Source organism: Littorina saxatilis, linkage group LG1 (genome assembly GCF_037325665.1).
Source record: "Littorina saxatilis isolate snail1 linkage group LG1, US_GU_Lsax_2.0, whole genome shotgun sequence".
NCBI lineage: Eukaryota > Metazoa > Mollusca > Gastropoda > Littorinimorpha > Littorinidae > Littorina > Littorina saxatilis.
Window position 1 is genome coordinate 108808004 of NC_090245.1, and position 24000 is coordinate 108832003.

A 24000-nucleotide genomic window follows, 5' to 3' on the forward strand; every position below is an offset into this window, starting at 1 on the left:
AACAACAACAACAACAACAACAACAACAACAACAACAACAACTCCGAATGCATCGGAAAACGAGACGATTCAACCAAACATGAGGCTGTGTAAAAAAATATATATATATTAGATTCAACAACAGAAAAAGACACAATTGAAATACATGTGTGTGCAGAAAATAGTTAAAACAATTCAACAACAAATCAGTAAACAAATACATTAAGAAAGACAAACAAACCCCAAAGCGCGCGCGCGCACACACACACACACACACACACACACACACACACACACACACACATATACACACACACACACACACACACACACACACACACTCACCCACACAGAAATCAGGCTGTAAACAGAAAATGACAAAAGTGAAAATGACGAAAGTCAAACACTAGCTGGGCTGGATCTATACCACCAGTCAGACAACACAGCAATACCAAACATATAAATAACAATAACAACACTTTATTTGCCATTTAAATGAATACATTAAAATTTAGTCGATTAACATCAAACCACTCGAGTGTGACACCGAACTGAACATTATACAGACATTCTGATGACATCATACTATATTAAATCACGAGAACACATGTTTCTTTATACAAGCAAACAAAAGAAAGAAACAAACAAACAAACAAGGAGATAATTATTGAGCAAATGTGAATCTAGAACACCCTAAATTTCTCTATCAATTAAACAATAACACTTTTCTGTGTACATATAGAGAGTCAATACTCCGAATATAACTCACTAATCACCTGTTTCCACGAAAAAAAACCAAGGTAATTAATAATCAACCATGAACATTTAATGACTACCATTTTATGAAACACTTAAACGCATAGATTGATTGAAAAATCAACCATTAATATTTAATGACTATCATTTGATGAAACACTAAAACGCATAGATTGATTGAAAAATCAACCATTAATATAAATGGTAGTCATTTAATCAACCATGAACACGCATACATCACTCAACAATCAACTAATTACAGTTAAGGACTGCCCTTTATGATCCATTAACGAGCATAGGCTATATCACTCAGCAATCAACTAATAACAGTTAAGGACTGCCCTTTATGATCCATTAACGAGCATATATGACTCAGCATTCAACTAATTACAGTTAAGGACTGTCCTTTATGATCCATTAACGAGCATATATCACTCAGCAATCAACCAATTGCATTCACAATTCATATTTCTGTTATTCTATTGTTATTGTTTAGCTATAAAGTGTTTTGATAAAAGTGTTAAGCGATCCCAAGAGAACTTGCACCGTTCTCTGTATTACAACTTGTTTGTGCCTCTCGGAGTGTTAGGCTACAGAATAGGAAGAATGTGTGCATTGTATGGTTATTAGATCGTGAATGATGTGGGCACACATGGCAAGGCGGTACAGTGAAGGTGGAGGTCTAATGACTAAAGGAGTTATGACAAAGTCGTTGCCTCAAAAAGGTTAAACACCAGTATCGGGAACTGCATGGCGCAGAGGATAGATATATACAGTGTTGGGGAGATGTTCAGGGAATAGACACCAATACCGCACCCCTGTCTACGGGATTTCGGGGAGAAATCACTAGTGTGAACACAAGTTAACTCTACACAGAAGTGTTCAACTTTTGAACATATTTATGTAACAAGTGTTTAACACTTTGCGACATACACAGTCTGCCAAATCAAGGTCTTACAAGGAAAGGAGTTTTACATTGCGGGGTCTCAAGGGGGAGGGGGGGGTGTCCACAGTGGTACATAGTTCTACTAGCAAACGAGGCACTGATTATAAACACATAGTGTTCACACGTGTTCATTAAAACACTAGAGAACACGATGTGTGCAACTTTTGCAAGTAGACCAATGTACTATGTCGCAAATAAGTATTTGTTGCTAGGACGGTGATAACTACGAAAATCGAGAAACGACCTGTGAAGTAGGAGGAGCTGGGGGGTGCGATGTAGGCTTATGTATCCACGTAAGCGTCCTGTTTAGTAAGGGGCAGGAGAACTAGGGAGGTGATTCTTGCCAGCACGGGGATGTTCAACAAGCTCAAGAAGACGAACCCGTCAAAGAGATGAAGAGGGGTTAGGGGCAGGAGAACTAGGGAGGTGATTCTTGCCAGCACGGGGATGTTCAACAAGCTCAAGAAGACGAACCCGTCAAAGAGATGAAGAGGGGTTAGGGGCAGGAGAAGGAGAGGGTGTGTGATTAACGTATCAAACTATCCACATTAGCGTCCAACACCTGTTTAGTAACGGGCAGTAGAAGTGATGAGGTGAGTGTTGCTAGAACGGTGATGTCCAAGAAGATGGAGAACAGGAACCTGCCATGTCGACATGTATTACAACAAGTCGCGTAAGGCGAAAATACAATATTTAGTCAAGTAGCTGTCGAACTCACAGAATGAAACTGAACGCAGCAAGACCGTATACTCGTAGCATCGTCACTCCACCGCCCGTGGCAAAGGCAGTGCCCGTGGAATTGACAAGAAGAGCGGGGTATTCGTTGCGCTAAGAAGGATAGCACGCTTTTCTGTACCTCTCTTCGTTTTAACTTTCTGAGCGTGTTTTTAATCCAAACATATCATATCTATATATTTTTGGAATCAGGAACCGACAAGGAATACGATGAAAGTGTTTTTAAATTGATTTCGAAAAAAAAAATTTGATAATAATTTTTATATATTTAATTTTCAGAGCTTGTTTTTAATCCAAATATAACATATTGATATGTTTTTGGAATCAGCAAATGATGGAGAATAAGATAAACGTAAATTTGGATCGTTTTATAAATTTTTAATTTTTTTTACAATTTTCAGATTTTTAATGACCAAAGTCATTAATTAATTTTTAAGCCACCAAGCTGAAATGCAATACCGAACCCCGGGCTTCGTCGAAGAGTACTTGACCAAAATTTCAACCAATTTGGTTGAAAAATGAGGGCGTGACAGTGCCGCCTCAACTTTCACGAAAAGCCGGATATGACGTCATCAAAGACATTTATCAAAAAAATGAAAAAAACGTTCGGGGATTTCATACCCAGGAACTCTCATGTCAAATTTCATAAAGATCGGTCCAGTAGTTTAGTCTGAATCGCTCTACACACACACACACACACAGACACACACACGCACACACGCACATACACCACGACCCTCGTTTCGATTCCCCCTCGATGTTAAAATATTTAGTCAAAACTTGACTAAATATAAAAAGGAAAGAACGGACAGAGGGTCATGGTTTACGTATCAAACATGTTAGCTCCTGTTTGGTGAGCGGCAGGCGAACTGAAGATGTGATTCTTGCCAGCACGGTGATGTCCACGAGCATCCAGAAGAGGAACCCGTCAACGAGATGAAGTATAGGGCTAGGGGGAGGGGGTAGGATTTACGTTTTAAACATGTCCACGCTGGCGTCCAACTCCTGTTTAGTAAGGGCCAGCAGAACTAGGGAGGTGATTCTTGCCAGCACGGTGATGTCCACGAAGTTCCAGAAGAAGAACCCGTCAAGAGAGGGGTAGGGAAAGGGGGAGGGGTAATGATTACGTTTCAAAAATGTCCACGTTAGCGTCCAACTCCTGTTTGGTGAGCGGCAGAAAGACGAGCGACGTGACTGTGGCCAGCACGGTGCTGACCACGAAGATCCAGAAGAGGAAGCGGTCAATGACCTCGGCCGCCTCCTGCCACTGGCGACACAGGTCCTCCCCGCTGTCCTTCTCCTCCTCCCGCTGCAGCAACGACCGCAGTCTGCCCACGATGTCGTCCAGATCAACTCCACCGTCACCGCTACTCTCAACCCCGCCCCCGTCCCACGACCGTTGAAACTCGGTCCGCCGCGGAGACTTGGCCCTGGAACGAGAAGACGATGCCAACGGTTGATCTGGGGTGATGTCTGCAGGTTGGGGCGTTGGGTCGTGCTCCGTGCAGTGGCCTGTCGAGTGGACGGTCACCACGTCGGGTTCTAGGTCCGTGAAACAGGCGTCACCACTGGCCGCGGGGTGGGCACCCGGTTGGTAGTCCACGTTGGATTCCAAGTCCATCAGACTGCAGCCGGAGTCGTTGGAAACTAGGTTCGTTACACCCTTGTACCACACGTTCCGTGACCCGTACTTTGTTCGCCTTCCTATGTCGTCATTGGTGACGAAATGCAGGCGGAAACACATGACGCGAGCTAGGGCGGTGACGCAGACCCTGAGGAAGCGCGGCATGACCTTGTCCTTGCGACCTCTGTAGCTGATGTTGGACACGAGGACCGCCAGCACCACGGACACTGAGGTCAAGGCCATGACACTCGTCAGGTAGACACCTGGAACACACACCGACAGTTACAGACAGACAGACAGACAGACAGACAGAGACACAGACAGACAGACAGATAGACAGACAGACAGACAGACAGATAGACAGACAGACAGACAGACAGACAGACAGAGACACAGACAGAAAGACAGATAGACAGACAGACAGACAGACAGACAGACAGACAGACAGAGACACAGACAGAAAGACAGATAGACAGACAGATAGGCAGACAGACACAGACAGACATACAGACAGTAAGAGACAGACAGACAGACAGAGACACAGACAGACAGAGAGACAGACACGCACGCACACACACCACACCACACCACCCCACACACACACTACCCAACCTCCCACTTACACACACACACACACTCACACACACACACACACACACACCAACCTCCTCCCATCCTTACACACATACACACACACACCCTCCACACCCACACTGGGACCTTACCAATCAGGGGCACGTAACTGGAGGTGGCGGGCATGTTCTCCGCGATGAGCAGCATGAAGACGGAGAAAGCCAGCAGCACGGTCAGCCCCAAGGTCACCTTGGCAGGAACGGGTTTCAAAACTATGGATTATTTTGTATTCGCCAACAGACTCTCACGCTCTCACTTCAAGGTTCACCGCGCTAAATAACCCTTCCTCGAAGAAGTTTCGTGCGATATTAACGCAACCCAAAGCCAGTGAACCCTGCTCTGTAAAATTTTGGTCCCACAAATATAACATTTGCATTGACGAAAAGTATTTGGTCCTGGCAAGTGCATGTACAAGCGAAGAAAGATTAAAGTTACTCCAATGGAAAATGTCACATAATATTTATCCCACAAATATTTTATTGCATAAAATGAAGTTAAGAGAAAATAGTTTATGTAGTCTTTGTAATGAAATGGATTTTATCCTACATACGTGAGAGAGACACCCGTGAGATAATAATCGTTCAAATCACACGTGTGTGTATCATGTAAATGAGGTCATGTCAAGCAAGTCTGGCGGGGACCTGTTTTTCCACTGCTTATGATGCCAAAGTCACCGAGACAAATGTCATTATAGAAACAAAAATTGCGCTCGCTAATTACCCTCGATGAATCTTTAGAACTAACACGTCACGCCACACTTTCAGAGTGACGTTTCTTTGCTTTGACGTAATAGATTGTACGAGGCTTTAGAAGAGATCGAGGTTCCAAAACAAGCGTCTTTAGTTTAGCTGCCTTGTCTGCAAGACATTTTCAGTAAAATACACGTAAGTACAGTATGTAGGATAAACAGAATACTACATGGCTTGCTGTGTCGTACCAGATTTACACTCGTTGCTTTTTCAAATAGTGAACAGCTCGCTTTCGCTCGCAGTTCAATATTTAAAAAAACAACTCGTGTAAATCTGGTACGACACAGCAAGCCATGTAGTATTCTCTATATATTGTGAACACTTCTTTTGGAAATGTTGCAAAATGAAATTGTTTTGGGAAAATGTTAGTAGATGTATATTTGTTAATACGGGAGAAAATATTACATTAACAGAAAAAGATGTATTGTTTGGTTATTCTCCAGAAGTGCAAACCCCCATAAACAAAATTATTAATCATATTTTGCTCATTTCAAAAATGTGTATCAGTAAGTATAGATATGGTAGGCCTATTGATATAAATGTGATGTTAGGATATGCATTAGCGTTGAGATATTTCAGTGTTGTGTAAATGTTGAAGGATGAATGATGATACGTTGTAGACGGATGCTTGATTTTTGATTAAAAGCCCCACAGTGATGTGCTTGGCAAATTTTAAAAAATTTAAAAAAGGTTCACCGCGCGCACTCATAACAAAGATCAAAATATGCGTTTAACAATGTGTTATCTTTCACACGTCACAACATTACAAAACCAAGTGCATATACAGGGTGACCCAAAAAAAAGAGTACCCAAACAAAACGTCATAAATTGAACAAAAATAAAGCAATCTTCATACAATTTATTTACACACACAAGTAGCTTGTGCATGATTTGCACAGAAAATTTTAGCGTTCTAGCTTGTCTTTCAGGAAAGTTATGCTCATTCTACAGAACATGCTCCAAATGGCCTCCCTCGGATTTAAATCCCCCAGATTTCTATCTTTGGGGGTTCCTGAAAGACAACGACTACAGGAACAACCCACAGACAATCACAGAACTCAAGAGAGCCATCACAATAACCATTCGCGGAATCTCGCAACAGGAGTGTGTGCGGGTGATTGATAACTTTGCGCGGCGAGTTCAAGTTTGCCTGCAGCGGCGCAGAGGCCATTTGGAGCATGTTCTGTAGAATGAGCATAACTTTCCTGAAAGACAAGCTAGAACGCTAAAATTTTCTGTGCAAACTATGCACAGGCTACTTGTGTGTGTAAATAAATTGTATGAAGATTGCTTTATTTTTGTTCAATTTATGACGTTTTGTTTGGGTACTCTTTTTTTTGGGTCACCCTGTACATCCAATCTTTTAAATGATCACTACTAATAAAGACCTATTACCCACAGAAACCATCACTACTAATAAAGACCTATTACCCACAGAAACCATCACTACTAATAAAGACCTATTACCCACAGAAACCATCACTACTAATAAAGACCTATTACCCACAGAAACCATCACTACTAATAAAGACCTATTACACACAGAAACCATCACTACTAATAAAGACCTATTACACACAGAAACCATCACTACTAATAAAGACCTATTACCCACAGAAACCATCACTACTAATAAAGACCTATTACCCACAGAAACCATCACTACTAATAAAGACCTATTACACACAGAAACCATCACTACTAATAAAGACCTATTACCCACAGAAACCATCACTACTAATAAAGACCTATTACACACAGAAACCATCACTACTAATAAAGACCTATTACACACAGAAACCATCACTACTAATAAAGACCTATTACACACAGAAACCATCACTACTAATAAAGACCTATTACACACAGAAACCATCACTACTAATAAAGACCTATTACCCACAGAAACCATCACTACTAATAAAGACCTATTACACACAGAAACCATCACTACTAATAAAGACCTATTACACACAGAAACCATCACTACTAATAAAGACCTATTACCCACAGAAACCATCACTACTAATAAAGACCTATTACACACAGAAACCATCACTACTAATAAAGACCTATTACACACAGAAACCATCACTACTAATAAAGACCTATTACACACAGAAACCATTACCGCTGGCCTTGCTTGCACCCATCTTCCCTCAGACACTTCTGATAGAAATGACCGGGCTAGCCCGATGATCTACCAGTTGGGTGACTTTATAAAACTACACGCAACACTTAACGATTTAAACAAAATTTAAAATTACAAAAATAACTATTTACAACACAGAACTATCTACAAAAATGTCGTGCGTGGCTTAGTAGATCTTGAGAAAATCCGGCCTTCATAGGTGCTTGCAATTGTCATTATAAACTTCACTCCTTTTCACATCGAAAATAAATGATAATGATGTCCGTCACACACCTTCTCTCCGCTCTCGGGGCTCATCCAGAAGACCAGCAAGGTCAAGGTCGACAGCATCACGCAGGGAATGATGACGTTGTACGTGTAGTACAGAGTGCGCCTGCGCAGGTAGATGATGAACCGGACATCCGGAAAAGGCTCAGGGCAGCATGGGTAATAGATCACGTTGCGTACAGTCTCTACTTTCAGTAACATCCACTCGCCGTTAGACACGTAGTTAGACAGGTCCACCCCGCTTGACCGATTGACCACGTCTACCTGTAACAACAGGTATTAAGGTAAAATAAGGCCGGCGAACAAGTGACACACTAAACACGACCCACCTGAACGCCATTTTAAGCCCAGGAACCAAACGTCATTAAGCACACCTGGTCGTCAAAAGGTGACAAAATTAAAAACGACCCACCTAAACGCCTTTGTAAGCCAAGGAATCAAACGTCACTAAGCACACCTGGTCGTCAAAAGGTAAAAACACCCACTAAATATAACCCATCTGAAAGCCATTGTAAGCCCAGGAGCCAAAGGTCATTAAGCACATCTGGTCGTCATAAGGTGACACACTAAACACGACCCACCTGAAAGCCATCGTAAGCCCAGGACCCCAGCTTCATGGAGCACACCTGGTCGTCATAAGGTGACACACTAAACACGACCCACCTGAAAGCCATCGTAAGCCCAGGACCCCAGCTTCATGGAGCACACCTGGTCGTCATAAGGTGACACACTAAACACGACCCACCTGAAAGCCATCGTAAGCCCAGGACCCCAGCTTCATGGAGCACACCTGGTCGTCAAAGGGGAAGAAGGTGATGTCAATCTGACAGGTAGAGTGGAACTTGACGATGGGGGGCCAGAAGATGTTGCCGTCGTGTTTGACCATGGCCAGAGCCTGCATGTAACCATCAGTGTAGTCCTCCACACTATCACCCGATGGCCATTGATGAGACACACAAGTGTCAAAAAACGCAGTTAACAGCGAGTATGAGATATCTGAAAGCAGCCAGCATTGGACAAAACACGGACGTGAAAACGTCCCTAATGTCGTGTCCTGTAGTGAACCTTTTAGAAGCACGCAGTAAATTGATGAGTAAATTAAGGGAATATAGCTTACAAAGACCTTTTTGATGAGTAATTTGTGTGTTTGTTTGTTTGCTTAACGCCCAGCCGACCACGAAGGGCCATATCAGGGCGGTGCTGCTTTGACATTTAACGTGCGCCACACACAAGACAGAAGTCGCAGCACAGGCTTCATGTCTCACCCAGTCACATTATTCTGACACAGGACCAACCAGTCCTAGCACTAACCCCATAATGCCAGACGCCAGGCGGAGCAGCCACTAGATTGCCAATTTTAAAGTCTTAGGTATGACCCGGCCGGGGTTCGAACCCACGACCTCCCGATCACGGGGCGGACGCCTTACCACTAGGCCAACCGTGCCGGTTTGATGAGTAATGTCCATAGCAGTAAAACTATGTACAGCGCGCAAAACATATACATAATTTGACCTCAATTTGTGGCACTTATAAAAAAAAAAGAGTCCCTAATCTTATGCATTCGTAGTTCAATGCTCCGCTGGCAGCCATCTTTAATTATGAACGATACCTGAGAAACAGCTCTAACGACCAGCAGTTACGACTCTGCGCAATAAACTCGCCCACAAACAAGGGGGACAACAAAATGGATAAATCTCAACATCAAAATTCTACAAGGATAAACAGGCACTGCAATCAGACGTACAGTGTAATACGTCCTCTACTCAAACTGCAATCAGACGTACAGTGTAATACGTCCTCTACTCAAACTAACTAGAACGCGCAAAGCCCAAGCAAGTTAAGGTGAATCAAACCTTGAACCACTCTCCTCCACTTTCATTCATCTCCGTTAAACTCCGCCCACAGGTCTGACCACGCCCACACTTATCGTCTACCCCTCCCCCTCCCCTCCCCTACCTACCCTTTTCCCGCCCTTCTTGCAATCGATGTCGCTCAATCTGGTTTCCTCCAAGAGGTCCCTGGACTGTCACCCCGGCCCCCAGTTCGTCAGCTTGGCTGACTATGTCAGGGAGTCGCGCTTTTGAAGACGGACAGGACTGCTGTATCAATCAGTCGTGCGCATCGATTGTGAAGACGGACAGGACTGCTGTATCAATCAGTCGTGCGCATCGATTGTGAAGACGGACAGGACTGCTGTATCAATCAGTCGTGCGCATCGATTGTGAAGACGGACAGGACTGCTGTATCAATCAGTCGTGCGCATCGATTGTGAAGAAAAGGTCTACTGTGCACCGCCATCTTCACTTGGCAGCCAATAACGACCCTCTCCTTACTTGCAGCAACAAGAAATGTAGCTTTTCTGTCATGACGGGCGCAATGGCCTAGTGAACAAGACACTGGCCTAGTGAACAAGACACTGGCCTAGTGAACAAGACACTGGCCTAGTGAACAAGACACTGGCCTAGTGAACAAGACACTGGCCTAGTGAACAAGACACTGGCCTAGTGAACAAGACACTGGCCTAGTGAACAAGACACTGGCCTAGTGAACAAGACACTGGCCTAGTGAACAAGACACTGGCCTCCCAGGAGGAAGTTTGAGTGTACGAATCCCGGCCGCTCTGGCGGAGAGTGATTCAAGGTTCGGTTTACCTTCACTTTATATGGCTTTACGCGTTCTAGTTAATTTCAGAAGAGGACGCGGCCGTGTTTTACGGTTGGAGATTTGTCCATCTCCCTAGTCAACTTATGTACAGACCTGATAGTACGTTGATAGTACGTTGATAGTACGTTGACAGTACGTTGACAGTACGTTGATAGGACGTTGATAGTACGTTGATAGTACGTTGATAGCACGTTGATAGTACGTTGATAGTACGTTGATAGTACGTTGATAGTACGTTGATAGTACGTTGATAGTACGTTGATAGGACGTTGATAGTACGTTGATAGTACGTTGATAGTACGTTGACAGTAGTTGACAGTAGTTGACAGCAGTTGACAGTAGTTGACAGTAGTTGACAGTAGTTGACAGCAGTTGTCCCCCTTCGTGTGTACATGCTGGAACCCATGTGAGAGTTTGGTGGCTAACAGACACACGAAAATACCCAGCATGCTTTCCCAGAAATCGGCGTGTGGCTGCCTGAATGGCGGGGTAAAAATGGTAATACTTGTAAAAAACCATCTCGCGCGGAAAAAACAACCAAAAAATCACGAGTGTATGTGGGAGTTTCAGCCAAAGAACGCAGAAGAAGACGAAGAAAATGTCTGTCATTATGCTTCAGTGGGCAGCCAATACTACCCCTCCACTTACTGAGACCTGACAGTTTATCAGTGTTCTTCTCTTGGTAGCTAGCTCCAGCAATACGCTTCTTGTTACTGGGACCTGACAGTTTATCAGTGTTCTTCTCTTGGTAGCGAGCTCCAGCAATACGCTTCTTGTTACTGGGACCTGACAGTTTATCAGTGTTCTTCTCTTGGTAGCGAGCTCCAGCAATACGCTTCTTGTTACTGGGAGCTGACAGTTTATCAGTGTGCCTTTCTTGGTAGCTAGCTCCAGCAATACGCTTCTTGCTACTGGGAGCTGACAGTTTATCAGTGTGCCTTTCTTGGTAGCGAGCTCCAGCAATACGCTTCTTGTTACTTGGACCTGACAGTTTATCAGTGTTCTTCTCTTGGTAGCTAGCTCCAGCAATACGCTTCTTGCTACTGGGAGCTGACAGTTTATCAGTGTGCCTTTCTTGGTAGCGAGCTCCAGCAATACGCTTCTTGTTACTGGGACCTGACAGTTTATCAGTGTTCTTCTCTTGGTAGCGAGCTCCAGCAATACGCTTCTTGTTACTGGGAGCAACAGCCAGCGTAAATGTTTTTGTCAGTCGGCTGAAAAAATCTTTACGCCTTCTTGATTTGTCCCTATTTCAATTTAGTTACATGCCAATAACATGGCCCAGGGACCCTCACTTTCATGCCATGCCAATTGCTAGACATGGCAACAAGCTTCAGTATTTTCGGTATTATAAGGTGTTATGTACACTCTTTTTGTGTTTGTATTGCGAGGCCAGAATCCACATTGTTGTTAATTTTTGCCGTGTTCTGTGTTTTGTTTGGACAATCGCCCGAAAATAAGCGAACTGATTCCAATGTATACGTGGAACACTCTTGTACACCTTTGCTGGAAATATTAAACTCAGGTGGACAGAGAGGGAGTATAAATACTCACCTGTTGTAGAGCACGATGTCTGGCTTCCAGATGTGTTTGCACGGGATGCGTAAAACTTTCAGTCCATTGTACTCCTCGGGGTCCCAGCGCATTTTCTCGTCTGTCCATTCCTAAATCCAAAAAGATTGTGTTGCCATTGCCACGACCTTCTTGGGGAAATTCTAAGATACCTCACAGCATCATGTCGTTATTGTATTGACTGCTGTGTCATGTGTTTCGTTTTGTCGTTTCCTAAACTGATAAAGACACTCATTCTGGTCGATCCGAAAAAATCACTATCATCTCAAGTTTATTTCTTTGCAATTGTTATAGGGGAAAACTCTACTCAATGTTAACCACGATGTACGTAAAAAGAGAGACCATTTATCCAAATACAGCCTGAATAGATATTATTTCTAAACAATCGTTAACAAGGCGTAGGCCACGACATTTCTTGTCGGAGTTGCATTTTGCTTGCCTTACGTTTGATTTGAAGTTTCTGTTCCAATGGCGTTTGTGGATGCAAGTCCGTGTTCTGAGAAAGTGTTTGTACCTGAACATTGAAAAGGAAATGGCATCATCGATGTTAATTAATCTATTCTTCTTCTAGCTGTTATTATGATCGCTTGAAAGTGAGTAAGATAGTAACAAGGGAGACAAACAAAGGAAAAGAAAAGATTACACATCCAGAGAAATTGACTGAGGGACTTACATGATCCAGCCAAACGTTTGTCGTCAGGACCTGATTTTTTTCATCCTGGAAAAAAAGCAAAACAAGATTCACGAGCACATCATCTGAACATATACATGCGGTCAAAGGCACCGACTAGGAATAGCGATCCAAAGTACTGTTGACGATGTATGCATGTCCCACTTGGAGTGCTTCCAGTGCGAATGATGCCACCTCCCAGTTCAATGCTCTGTGCAATGATGCCACCTCCCAGTTCAATGCTCTGTGCAATGCCCACTGAAGATCTGGGTAAAAGTGATATGGGTGAGTGATCCAGCCAACGAGGTCAAATATCTGTGGGTCCGACTACCAGGTGTATGATATGTGCATAAGAGGTTGTACAGCCTATACTACCTGTCATTAAAAAAAACAGGCAGATGCATTCAAGTGATGATGACGGATTGTAGACCAGTTATATGACAATAAAGGCTTAACGCTTATCATTCAAGTGATGATGACGGATTTTAGTTGTAGACCAGTTATATGACAATAAAGGCTTAACGCTTATCATTCAAGTGATGATGACGGATTGTAGATCAGTTATATGACAATAAAGGCTTAACGCTTATCATTCAAGTGATGATGACGGATTGTAGACCAGTTATATGACAATAAAGGCTTAACGCTTATCATTCAAGTGATGATGACGGATTGTAGATCAGTTATATGACAATAAAGGCTTAACGCTTATCATTCAAGTGATGATGACGGATTGTAGACCAGTCATATGACAATAAAGGCTTAACACGCTTATCATTCCCCTGCCCCATTCAGCACACAGAGTGATTTTACAATAGGTATACGCAGTATCTGTACATTGAAACAGAAACCACAGAGGTCCCTGACATTCACAAAAGCAAGGTACCAACACCCCCCCCCCCCACCCCCCCCCCCCACCCCCCCCCCCCTGCGTTAAAACCTTCAACAAATAAAAGTAAAAATAAAAAATAAAAATAAAAGCATTTCAGAAACTACTACGGACAATACCTTCAAATTGTGAATGCATTGGGATAACACCAAGTTAAAAATAACGACGCATTAGCAGTCAGTGATCCCACTTACCAGGTCAAAGATCTCCTTACCAGGTCAAAGATCTGTGTGAGAGTGATCCCACTTACCAGGTCAAAGATCTGTGTGAGAGTGATCCCACTCAGTTACCAGGTCAAAGATCTGTGTGAGAGTGATCCCACTTACCAGGTCAAAGATCTGTGTGAGAGTGATCCCACTTACCAGGTCAAAGATCTGTGTGAGAGTGATCCCACTTACCAGGTCAAAGATCTGTGTGAGAGTGATTCCACTTACCAGGTCAAAGATCTGTGTGAGAGTGATCCCACTTACCAGGTCAAAGATCTGTGTGAGAGTGATTCCAATCTTGACCACAACGGGGTGGGAAGCGTTGTACACGGGGCGGGTGTGGGGGTCATAGTTCACCCTCAGTCTGCGGTACAGGCGCTGTTCGTCTGTTATACGCACGCCACTGTCATTGGTTGCACCATCACCTGTGAAAAAGTAGTGATGGGTTTGGTCAAACCCCCATAAAAAAAGAAATCAAGAAATGAAACAGAATCACTGAAAAAGAAAATGAAGGGGTAGGGAGTGTGTGTGTGTGTGTGTGTGTGTGTGTGTGTGTGTGTGTGTGTGTGTGTGTGTGTGTGTGTGTGTGTGTGTGCGCACGTGTGTGCGTGTGTGTGTGTTAGAGAGAGAAAGAGAAAGAGAGAGAGAAAGAGAGAGAGAGAAAGAGAGAGACAGACACAGAGATAGAGAAATAGAGACAAACAGAGACAGACAGAAAGACAAAGAGAGGGGCTTACCTTGTGAAAACTGTAAGACGGCAAGAAACAGCGAGTACACAGCAACACTCAATGCTGAAGACACGTGCATCCCGCTGAGAGGTGGCTGTCACACTGTCTACACACCTGTCACAAACACAACACAACAACACTGCTCATAACAGGGAATGTGTGTGTGTGTGTGTGTGTGTGTGTGTGTGTGTGTGTGTGTGTATGTGTGTGTGTGTGTGTGTGTGTGTGTGTGTCGGTGTGTGTGTGTGTGTCGGTGTGTGTGTGTGAGAGAGAGTGCGTGCGTGCGTGCGTGTATGTGTGTGTGTGTTTGTGTGTGTATGTGTGTGTACGTGTGCGTATGTGAGTGTGTGTATCTGTGTCTGTGTGTGGGTGCGTGTACGTGTGTAAGCGCGCGTGCGTGCGTGCCTGTGTGCGTGCGTGCGTGCGTGCCTGTGTGCGTGCATGCATGTGTGTGTGTGTGTGTGTGTGTGTGTGTGTGTGTACATTTAATGGCAGAGTCCTTTCGGAATACACAATGTTCCCCACCACAGGCTTCACGTGCAATAAGAGCATCGTCCACTTGGACACCACTCAAGGGCCTGGCTACATTCTCTGCAGTCACACTTTTGTTGCTGATATATAGCAGATCAATTCATGTGTCATTTTCGAAATTGTTTTAACAAAAATCCCTTTGCTGTGCAAGAAGCACCCAGCCTTGATGTGTGGTATGTGATTCCTCTAACCGGTGCTCTGGAGGATGATTATGTCTCCTCGTTACAAAGATATGAAAGATTATTACCATCTCCGTGCACCATATGTTTTTTTTTAACAATTAGGAGTGATTCTAGGTGACCCGTAGGCTTGATATTATAACGTGTATTACGCTAAAACAAAAACAAGACAAAGTAAACATTTGAATTAACAATATCAGCGTGTTTCATTCTAAAGAATGACACTTGAAACGCTGTCAGACAACACCCTCGAAACAAAATCAAATCTTTTAGTCAGAAATGTCGTTAATCGTACCATATATATCGCGTTAGTAAACGAAAACAGAAGTAAGGATTTCACCAGTAAACTTATGAATCGTGAAGGCAACGACTTACCAGAGCAATGGACAGCAGTGGCCTACGATCAGTTATGTTGAGCGCTGCTTGGGGCTGTTAAAAGAACTTTTGTGGCAAAATCAATCACGGCAGTAAAGCTCGGTCCACTCCCCCTACCGCCCCATCCACCCCCTCATAATCATTTCCCCTTTTCTGACTCCTCCTAACCGCTAACGACGCGACTTTGATGACGTAGGACCCCTTTTCAATGTCAACGGAAGTCTTAGGTTTGCTCAAAAGCCGGAAGGCCTTCGCCTGCCTAAAGACGGTGTTTTACCGGAAGCAGAATGTTCACAGTGTTTCGTCTTTGTGTTTGTTTGTCTGTTCTCTGGGAAAGTTTTTCTTTCTTCATAACTTGAACCGTGTACATATTGCCCGTGTGTTTGTGTTAGCTGGTCTTAGTATTTTGTAGCTTATTACAAACCTCGCATGCCTGTATATATATATATACCGAGTACTCTCCGCGTGTAAGCTATACGTTTGTTGTACATGAGCGCTGGTCTCAGCTCTGCGTCAGTTTATTTAACTCGGCACATACTGCGCTTGCCTGTTCATTGTAATTTAGCACTAAGTAGTAATTGCCTGTACAGTCTACATATTGTCCGGTTGTTGCTTTTATCGCTGATCATTGAGGTTGTTCTGACTAAGTAAAATACTCTCCTGCCTATACGATGCAAACATTGTCCGGTTGTTTTTGATCGTTGGTATCTGGCCAAGAGCAGTTATACTAACTTATTATAAACCTTGCCTGGCTGTAGTAAAGTGTACAGATGGCCTGTGTGTTTGTGATAGTTGGTCCCTGCCTTTAAATTGTTTATCTTAACTTAGCACTAACCTCGCTCGCCTCCAAAGTGAAATGCGTTTTTGATATGTTGGCGATAGCTGGTATCTGCCATAGATTTTCTAATATTAACTTATAAGCCGCCTTAGGGCACAATGCTTCTCCGGGTAAAGCTAACATGAGCACCACCACATGTCTGTATGGGCTTTTACAAGTCATAAGAGCATCCTTCCGATTGTACACATACTCAAACTCAAGTCGGGCTGCTTTCTGGCAGACTGGAATTGTTTGTTTAATTAATTGTGCAAGTGACAGTACAAGGCCCCTGCACTGCACACAAGGGACGCATGCCGTTGTTTGTCGGTATGTGTCCAACTAGAAGTATGCTATTTTTCCGTGTAAAGTACTGTAGAGGTCAACATTATCATGTTCACGGGAAGTAACGGAAACTTAAACTCCAATCTCGCCTGCATGTACAATGTACATAATGTGTGTTTATCATCACAAGTCATGTACAATGTACATAATGTGTGTTTATCATCACAAGTCATGTACAATGTACATAATGTGTGTTTATCATCACAAGTCATGTACAATGTACATAATGTGTGTTTATCATCACAAGTCATGTACAATGTACATAATGTGTGTTTATCATCACAAGTCATGTACAATGTACATAATGTGTGTTTATCATCACAAGTCATGTACAATGTACATAATGTGTGTTTATCATCACAAGTCATGTACAATGTACATAATGTGTGTTTATCATCACAAGTCATGTACAATGTACATAATGTGTGTTTATCATCACAAGTCATGTACAATGTACATAATGTGTGTTTATCATCACAAGTCATGTACAATGTACATAATGTGTGTTTATCATCACAAGTCATGTACAATGTACATAATGTGTGTTTATCATCACAAGTCATGTACAATGTACATAATGTGTGTTTATCATCACAAGTCATGTACAATGTACATAATGTGTGTTTATCATCACAAGTCATGTACAATGTACATAATGTGTGTTTATCATCACAAGTCATGTACAATGTACATAATGTGTGTTTATCATCACAAGTCATGTACAATGTACATAATGTGTGTTTATCATCACAAGTCATGTACAATGTACATAATGTGTGTTTATCATCACAAGTCATGTACAATGTACATAATGTGTGTTTATCATCACAAGTCATGTACAATGTACATAATGTGTGTTTATCATCACAAGTCATGTACAATGTACATAATGTGTGTTTATCATCACAAGTCATGTACAATGTACATAATGTGTGTTTATCATCACAAGTCATGTACAATGTACATAATGTGTGTTTATCATCACAAGTCATGTACAATGTACATAATGTGTGTTTATCATCACAAGTCATGTACAATGTACATAATGTGTGTTTATCATCACAAGTCATGTACAATGTACATAATGTGTGTTTATCAACACAAGTCATGTGGGTAGGGCGACTCTTGTAGCTGCTAGCTTTCCACAGGCACAATAACGTAATGAAACAAAATAACCTCGCCTGTGTTCAGAGTGTCCGCATGTTTTTGATTGCGGGTCGCTGCCATATAGAGCAGTTTATAACTTCTAAGCGCAAGTCTCCTCTCACTGCACAGTGCTAGAGCGTTTGCGTCTGTGAAGTCGTCGGTAACAGCTATAAGTCGTTTGCTATAAACTAATACAATTCGTCTACCTATACAATGAACAGATTGTCCCCGTGTTTGTTATCCCTGGTACCTGCTCTGGAGCAGTCTATTGGGTGATTTTCGTATAATCGTGGGTCCATGTAATGGCAACACGTGTCTGTACCGGTATATGTGTGAGTGTGTGCGTGTGCGTATATGTGTGAGTGTGTGCGTGTGCGTGTGTGTACGTGCGTGCGCGTGTGTGTGTATATGTGTTTGTGCGTGTGTGTGTACAGGAAGTATGACTCCAATATAACCGGATCCCAGAAAGCAACACGCCAATAGAAAACTGGACCAAGAGGAGGATCATTGCAGGCAGTATGACTAATGTGACGGGATCTCTGACAGTAACACGCCAAATTCATACTTCAATCGACTGGGGACATGTTGCATGCAGTATGACTCTAATGTAATCCCCAGAAGCAACACGCCAATGTCATACATCAACCGACGTAAGACTTGTTGCATGCAGTATGACTCTAATGTAATCCTCAGAAGCAACACGCCAATGTCATACATCAACCGACTGAAGACTAAGTCTTGTTGCATGCAGTATGACTCTAATGTAATCCTCAGAAGCAACACGTCAGTGTCATACATCAACCGACTGAAGACTTGTTGCATGCAGTATGACTAATGTAATCCTCAGAAGCAACACGCCAATGTTATACATTACCAGGCTGATTGCAGTAAGACCCTACTCAAGCATGACCGTAACCACGATGGAAACATGATTTAATCGTGGCGGCGTCTCTCGCACTCAGCATACAGTCCTAACGTGATCAGATTCCGGACTCTGTGTGTGATCTATTCAGTAAATACGCGCGTTGCAACACACACCCTCCAGAGATCACACGAGGGGAGGAAAGGGGAGCGGGTGTGTGTGTGTGTCGGGGGGTGGGGGGTGGGGGGGAGGGGGCGATAAATGGGGAAAGCAATATGGCGCCCTAATCGATCCTCGTGAAAGCTTCAGACATCTATAAACATCCCCCGCCCACACCAGAAGGTAAAGCAGAGGGGGCAACATACAACACTAAACATGTCACCTCGCTCTGGCTTCTGTTGCCTTCAAAACAGAGAAAGTTTCCAAGCATTAGGCTCCATTCACACATATCAAATAACCAAAGGGAAGTAATCGCTCTTTATGCATACGACATATGTAATGGAGTAGGCGAGAGTTGTACGGAACCTTTCTCCTGGCACCTGAGAGAATAACAAGCATTGAAATGAACAAGCGACTTTCATCCTCTTTATGTTACAAAATATCCATTCACACAGTTACATCTTGGGCGAAAAAATCATCTCTGTACCGCCGACATAACAGAAGTTGTTGTCAGACAAAAACATAAAGTCATAAAACTTAGATGCCAGTTTCAGCAAATCTGTAAAATAAAAAAATAAAAATTTCAACAAAATATCTTGGTTATGAAACCGACGCAAAACTCACATCTATGACGTGAGCAGACACAGAGGGAGAGATTACATCAGATCAAGCAGTAAAGGTGTATATTTGCCATTATTGGAAGATCAGCTGGTCACAACACCGATATGAAGCTGTCACCACCACGGCAGAGGTGAAAGAATATCAGGCAAATATAACGCTGACAAAATAAGATCAAATCAAATCAAATTTTATTTCACGAGTGTTGTGGAATAAGCAATACAAACGAGCTTTTTTTTAACCAGCCCTCGCCCATAGAGGGACTACTTCTATCACATATATACACGGACATGCATAGATATAAATAAACATAAAATAAAAAGAATAAAAAGAGAGTGAGGAAAAAGAGAAGAGAGAGAGAAAGAAAGATAGAGAGAATGAGAGAGAGAGAGAGAGATAGCGAAACAAGTCGCGAAAGGCGAAAATATAACATTTAGTCAAGCTCAGTCGAACTCACAGAATGAAACTGAACGCATTGCATTTTTTCCGCAAGACCGTACACTCGTAGCATCGTCTGTCCACCGCTCGTGGCAAAGGCAGTGAAATTAACAATCCAGAAAAGCGCGGTAGCGGTTGCGCTGGGGAGAATAGCACGCTTTTCTATATCTCTATTCTTTTTAACTCTCTGACCGTGTTTTAAATCCAAAAACATCATATCTATATGTTTTTTGGAATCAGGAACGGACAAGGAATAAGATAAAATTGTTTTTAAATCGATTTTGGAAATTTAATTTTAATCATAAATTTTATTATTTTAATTTTCAGAGCTTGTTTTTAATCCGAATATAACATATTTATATGTTTTTGGAATCAGAAAATGATGAAAAATACGATAAACGTAATTGTGGATCGTTTTATATAAAACAATTTAATTACAATTTTTAGATTTTTAATGACCAAAGTCATTAATTAATTTGTAAGCCTCCAAGCTGAAATGCAATACCAAAGTCCGGCCTTTGTCGAAGATTGCTTGGCCAAAATTTCAATCAATTTGATTGAAAAATGAGGGTGTGACAGTGCCGCCTAAACTTTTACAAAATGCCGGATATGACGTCATCAAAGACATTTATCGAAAAAATTAAAAGAACGTCCGGGGATATCATTCCCAGGAACTCTCATGTAAAATTTCATAAAGATCGGTCCAGTAGTAGTCTGAATCGCTCTACACACACACACAGACAGACAGACAGACACACACACACACACACTTACACACACACACACACACACACACACAAACACACACACAAACACACACACACACACACACACACACACACACACACACACACACACACACACACACACCACGACCCTCGTCTCGATTCCCCCTCTATGTTAAAACATTAGACTAAATGTTTTAACATAGAGGGGGACAAATATAATGTACATGAGATTGCCATTTTAATTCTTGATCGACTATCACACCCAAAACACGATGTTCCGAGGTCGTGACTGGTGTTTTTGTCTTGTTGTAATAATCATGCTTTTTGTCTTCCCTGGGTGCACTATCATAAAATTCTGGTTACACCAATTGTTGACTTCATTCAGACTAGACTGTAAGGAAACTTCAATTTCTTGAACAGTCCTACAGTTTGTGTGAAGCGTCGAATCATCTGCAAAAAATTCCGTTTTAACTTTGGAATTAGATATATGAAGGAGGGGTCATTAATGAAAACACAAAACAAAATAGGCCCTAAAACTGACCCCTGGGGGACTCCACTCTTTAAACATCCTTTGGGAGAGGTTTTACCGTTTATAGAAACATACTGTGTTCTGTTGACAAGATATGATTTAAAGAATGAACACGTTGCGGGATTGTTCACGTACAATGCAAGTTTATGTAAAAGTAATGTGTGATCTACAAGATCAAAAGCTTTCTTAAAATCAAGAAATACAGCCCCTGATATGTCCGAACGATTAATTGCCGATAGCCAGTTATCACATAGTGATGAAAGAGCTGTACTACAGGAATGTTTCGGACGAAACTCAGATTGAAAGTTGTGAAATAATTTGCACTTTTCCATGTAGTTCAGAAGATTTTTCTGGATGTGCTTCTCTAAAGGCTTTGATAAAATAGGAAGCAATGAAATTGGTCTGAAGTTATTAGGGTCAGACACATCTTTATTCTTAGGAAGTGGAACGACCTTTGCCGTTTTAAATGCATCAGGAAAAATATTTTGTTCAATGCAAAGATTATACACATACGTTAGGGATTCCACTAAGTACGGTAGGGATAATTTAAGCAACGACGGGGAGATTTTATCAGGCCCCATGGATTTATAATTCTGAAGGTTTTCTATAAATTTTCCAACTTCATGTACGGCAATAGTTGGGATAGAGAATGAATCTTGTGATTTCAATTTATGAATACAAAATTCTTTTAATCTAAACAACAAGGAGTCTCCACCCTCGACTTCTTCATTTACATTTTTAGATTGTTTCAATCTATCAGCCAAACACAGAAAGTGCTCATTGAATTCGTCAGGAGAAATGGCGCTATTCAATCTGCTATTTCTTCTTTGGGATTTACCTAACACTTCATTTATGGCTTGCCAAAGCGTGGCAACATCCTTTTTGTATTCAACCAATTTATGAAAATGATTACTTTTTGCCTGGCGTACTAACTCGGTAACTCTATTGCGTTGTGCTTTGAATTCTGATTTCCTTTGATTTTCCTTCAAAAAATCACGTAGTGCCATAGCTTCTACAATCTCAGGAGTAAGCCATGGTGGTAATGTAGGGGATTTTACTCGGTGTTGCCTCAGAGGGGCATACTTATCAATAATCGGGTAGAGTATACTTGAGAAACAATTAATCGCCTCTTCAGCCTCAGTACAATTAAACACATCATGGATAGGAGCTGAAGATAAGTCTATGAAAAACTTAGACTCGTGACATTTTTTAAAGCTCCGATATTTGATGGCTGTGTGTCCTTTTTTATGACATTTTGGGATTATATAGTTCCATGAGCAGCAAGTTACGTAATGATCACTAATGCCAGAATTTACCACATTAACATTCGAAACCATTGTTTTTCTATCCGTGTATATATGGTCAATTAATGTCGCTGATGATGCAGTTATTCTTGTTGACGTTTCAACTAGTTGTTGAAGGCCAAAGAGGGACAAAGTTGTGCACCAAGCTGTCTGTGGTTTATGCAAATCGATATTGAAGTCGCCTAATATTAATATAGGCTTATTTTGGCTCTTGATACTGTCCATAAGGTTGATGAAATCATCTGTCCAGTTTGACAATGCAGCAGGGTTTCTATACAGGAAACCCACGAGCAGAGGGGTAGACTTATTAATTTTGATTTCAAGCCACAGGCACTCAACATGCTCAGCTTCCAAATCGGGTCTACGGTGAGTGTAATTAACCAACGATTCATGCACATAGGCGGCGAGGCCAGTTTGCTGCGGTCTCACGCTGTCACGCCTGAATATAGAGTAATGGGGTACATTCAGAAAGTCATCCGAAACATTCGAATCAAGTCTCGTCTCGCTTATGCCTAATATATGTAACGGTTGTTTGCCTTGATTCAACAGTACACATATATCTGCGGTTTTGTTACGCAGGTGATACACATTCAAGTGAGCAAGGCGGAGATCAGATAACGCACTTTTCTTGGGAAAAGAGCGAGAGAGAGAGAACGAACGAACGAACGAACGAACGAACTTTATTACTCAAGGATGGAGATTTTAGGCTCACGCCTAGTCTTACAATCTGTCCCTGCTAAACTAAGACATAAAAATAAAGACAATAAAAGGGCAATTGTCAATCGCAATCATACAGTATTACTAATTACAACATTACCTATACGAATGCATAATGCACGATAGAACATTGAAATGTACATGTATGTCAATATAATACAAAGAAAAAAAAGTTGAATCGCACACACGCGCGCGCCGCATGCCTGCAATCACGTTCGCACTCAATACAACACCCACACTCACACACATACACACACACACACACACACACACACACACACACACACACACTCACACACACACACACACACACTGTCACGTTTCACTATATCACATAAGGTGATTATGAAACGGTTAGTTACTTCTAACTAACTAACCACACCACGATCCACTCTCGCAGTCATACAATTAAATAGAATCAACAAAAGTATAAGTTTCAGACGCCTGTTTATGTAATAACTCGCCACCTCCCTCAAGACTTCACTCAAAATATGTTCTTTTACGTTCAAAACGTAAAATCAAGGGTCACTGACAAAATGCCAGTTAGAATATAGGAAATTATAGTAACACGCTGATCCCGTGTAAAGCTAGGAAAATATAGCTGTCTGTCAAAGAGCGCTGGTTAAAGCAGGTATCACACCTTCACGTGGTTACCACTCAAAAGAAATCACAAATATAAAAGGAT

The 24000-nt window shown here is 42.1% G+C and overlaps 1 protein-coding gene across 1 annotated transcript in view; it reads right to left on the minus strand.

Moving 5' to 3' along the window:
- Positions 1–1987: 1987 nt before the first annotated feature.
- The window catches only part of LOC138958178 (neuronal acetylcholine receptor subunit alpha-7-like), a 33080-nt gene continuing 11067 nt past the window's right edge, over positions 1988–24000 (minus strand). The window contains exons 2-9 of the mRNA XM_070329263.1: positions 22883–23037; positions 14107–14228; positions 12751–12795; positions 12060–12169; positions 8587–8767; positions 7848–8105; positions 4766–4862; positions 1988–4303 (exon numbers count right to left, since the gene is read on the minus strand). Of these exons, the coding sequence (XP_070185364.1) occupies positions 3540–4303; positions 4766–4862; positions 7848–8105; positions 8587–8767; positions 12060–12169; positions 12751–12795; positions 14107–14228; positions 22883–23037 (1732 nt within the window). The 3' untranslated portion in view covers positions 1988–3539. The remainder of the gene's footprint in view (positions 4304–4765; positions 4863–7847; positions 8106–8586; positions 8768–12059; positions 12170–12750; positions 12796–14106; positions 14229–22882; positions 23038–24000) is intronic.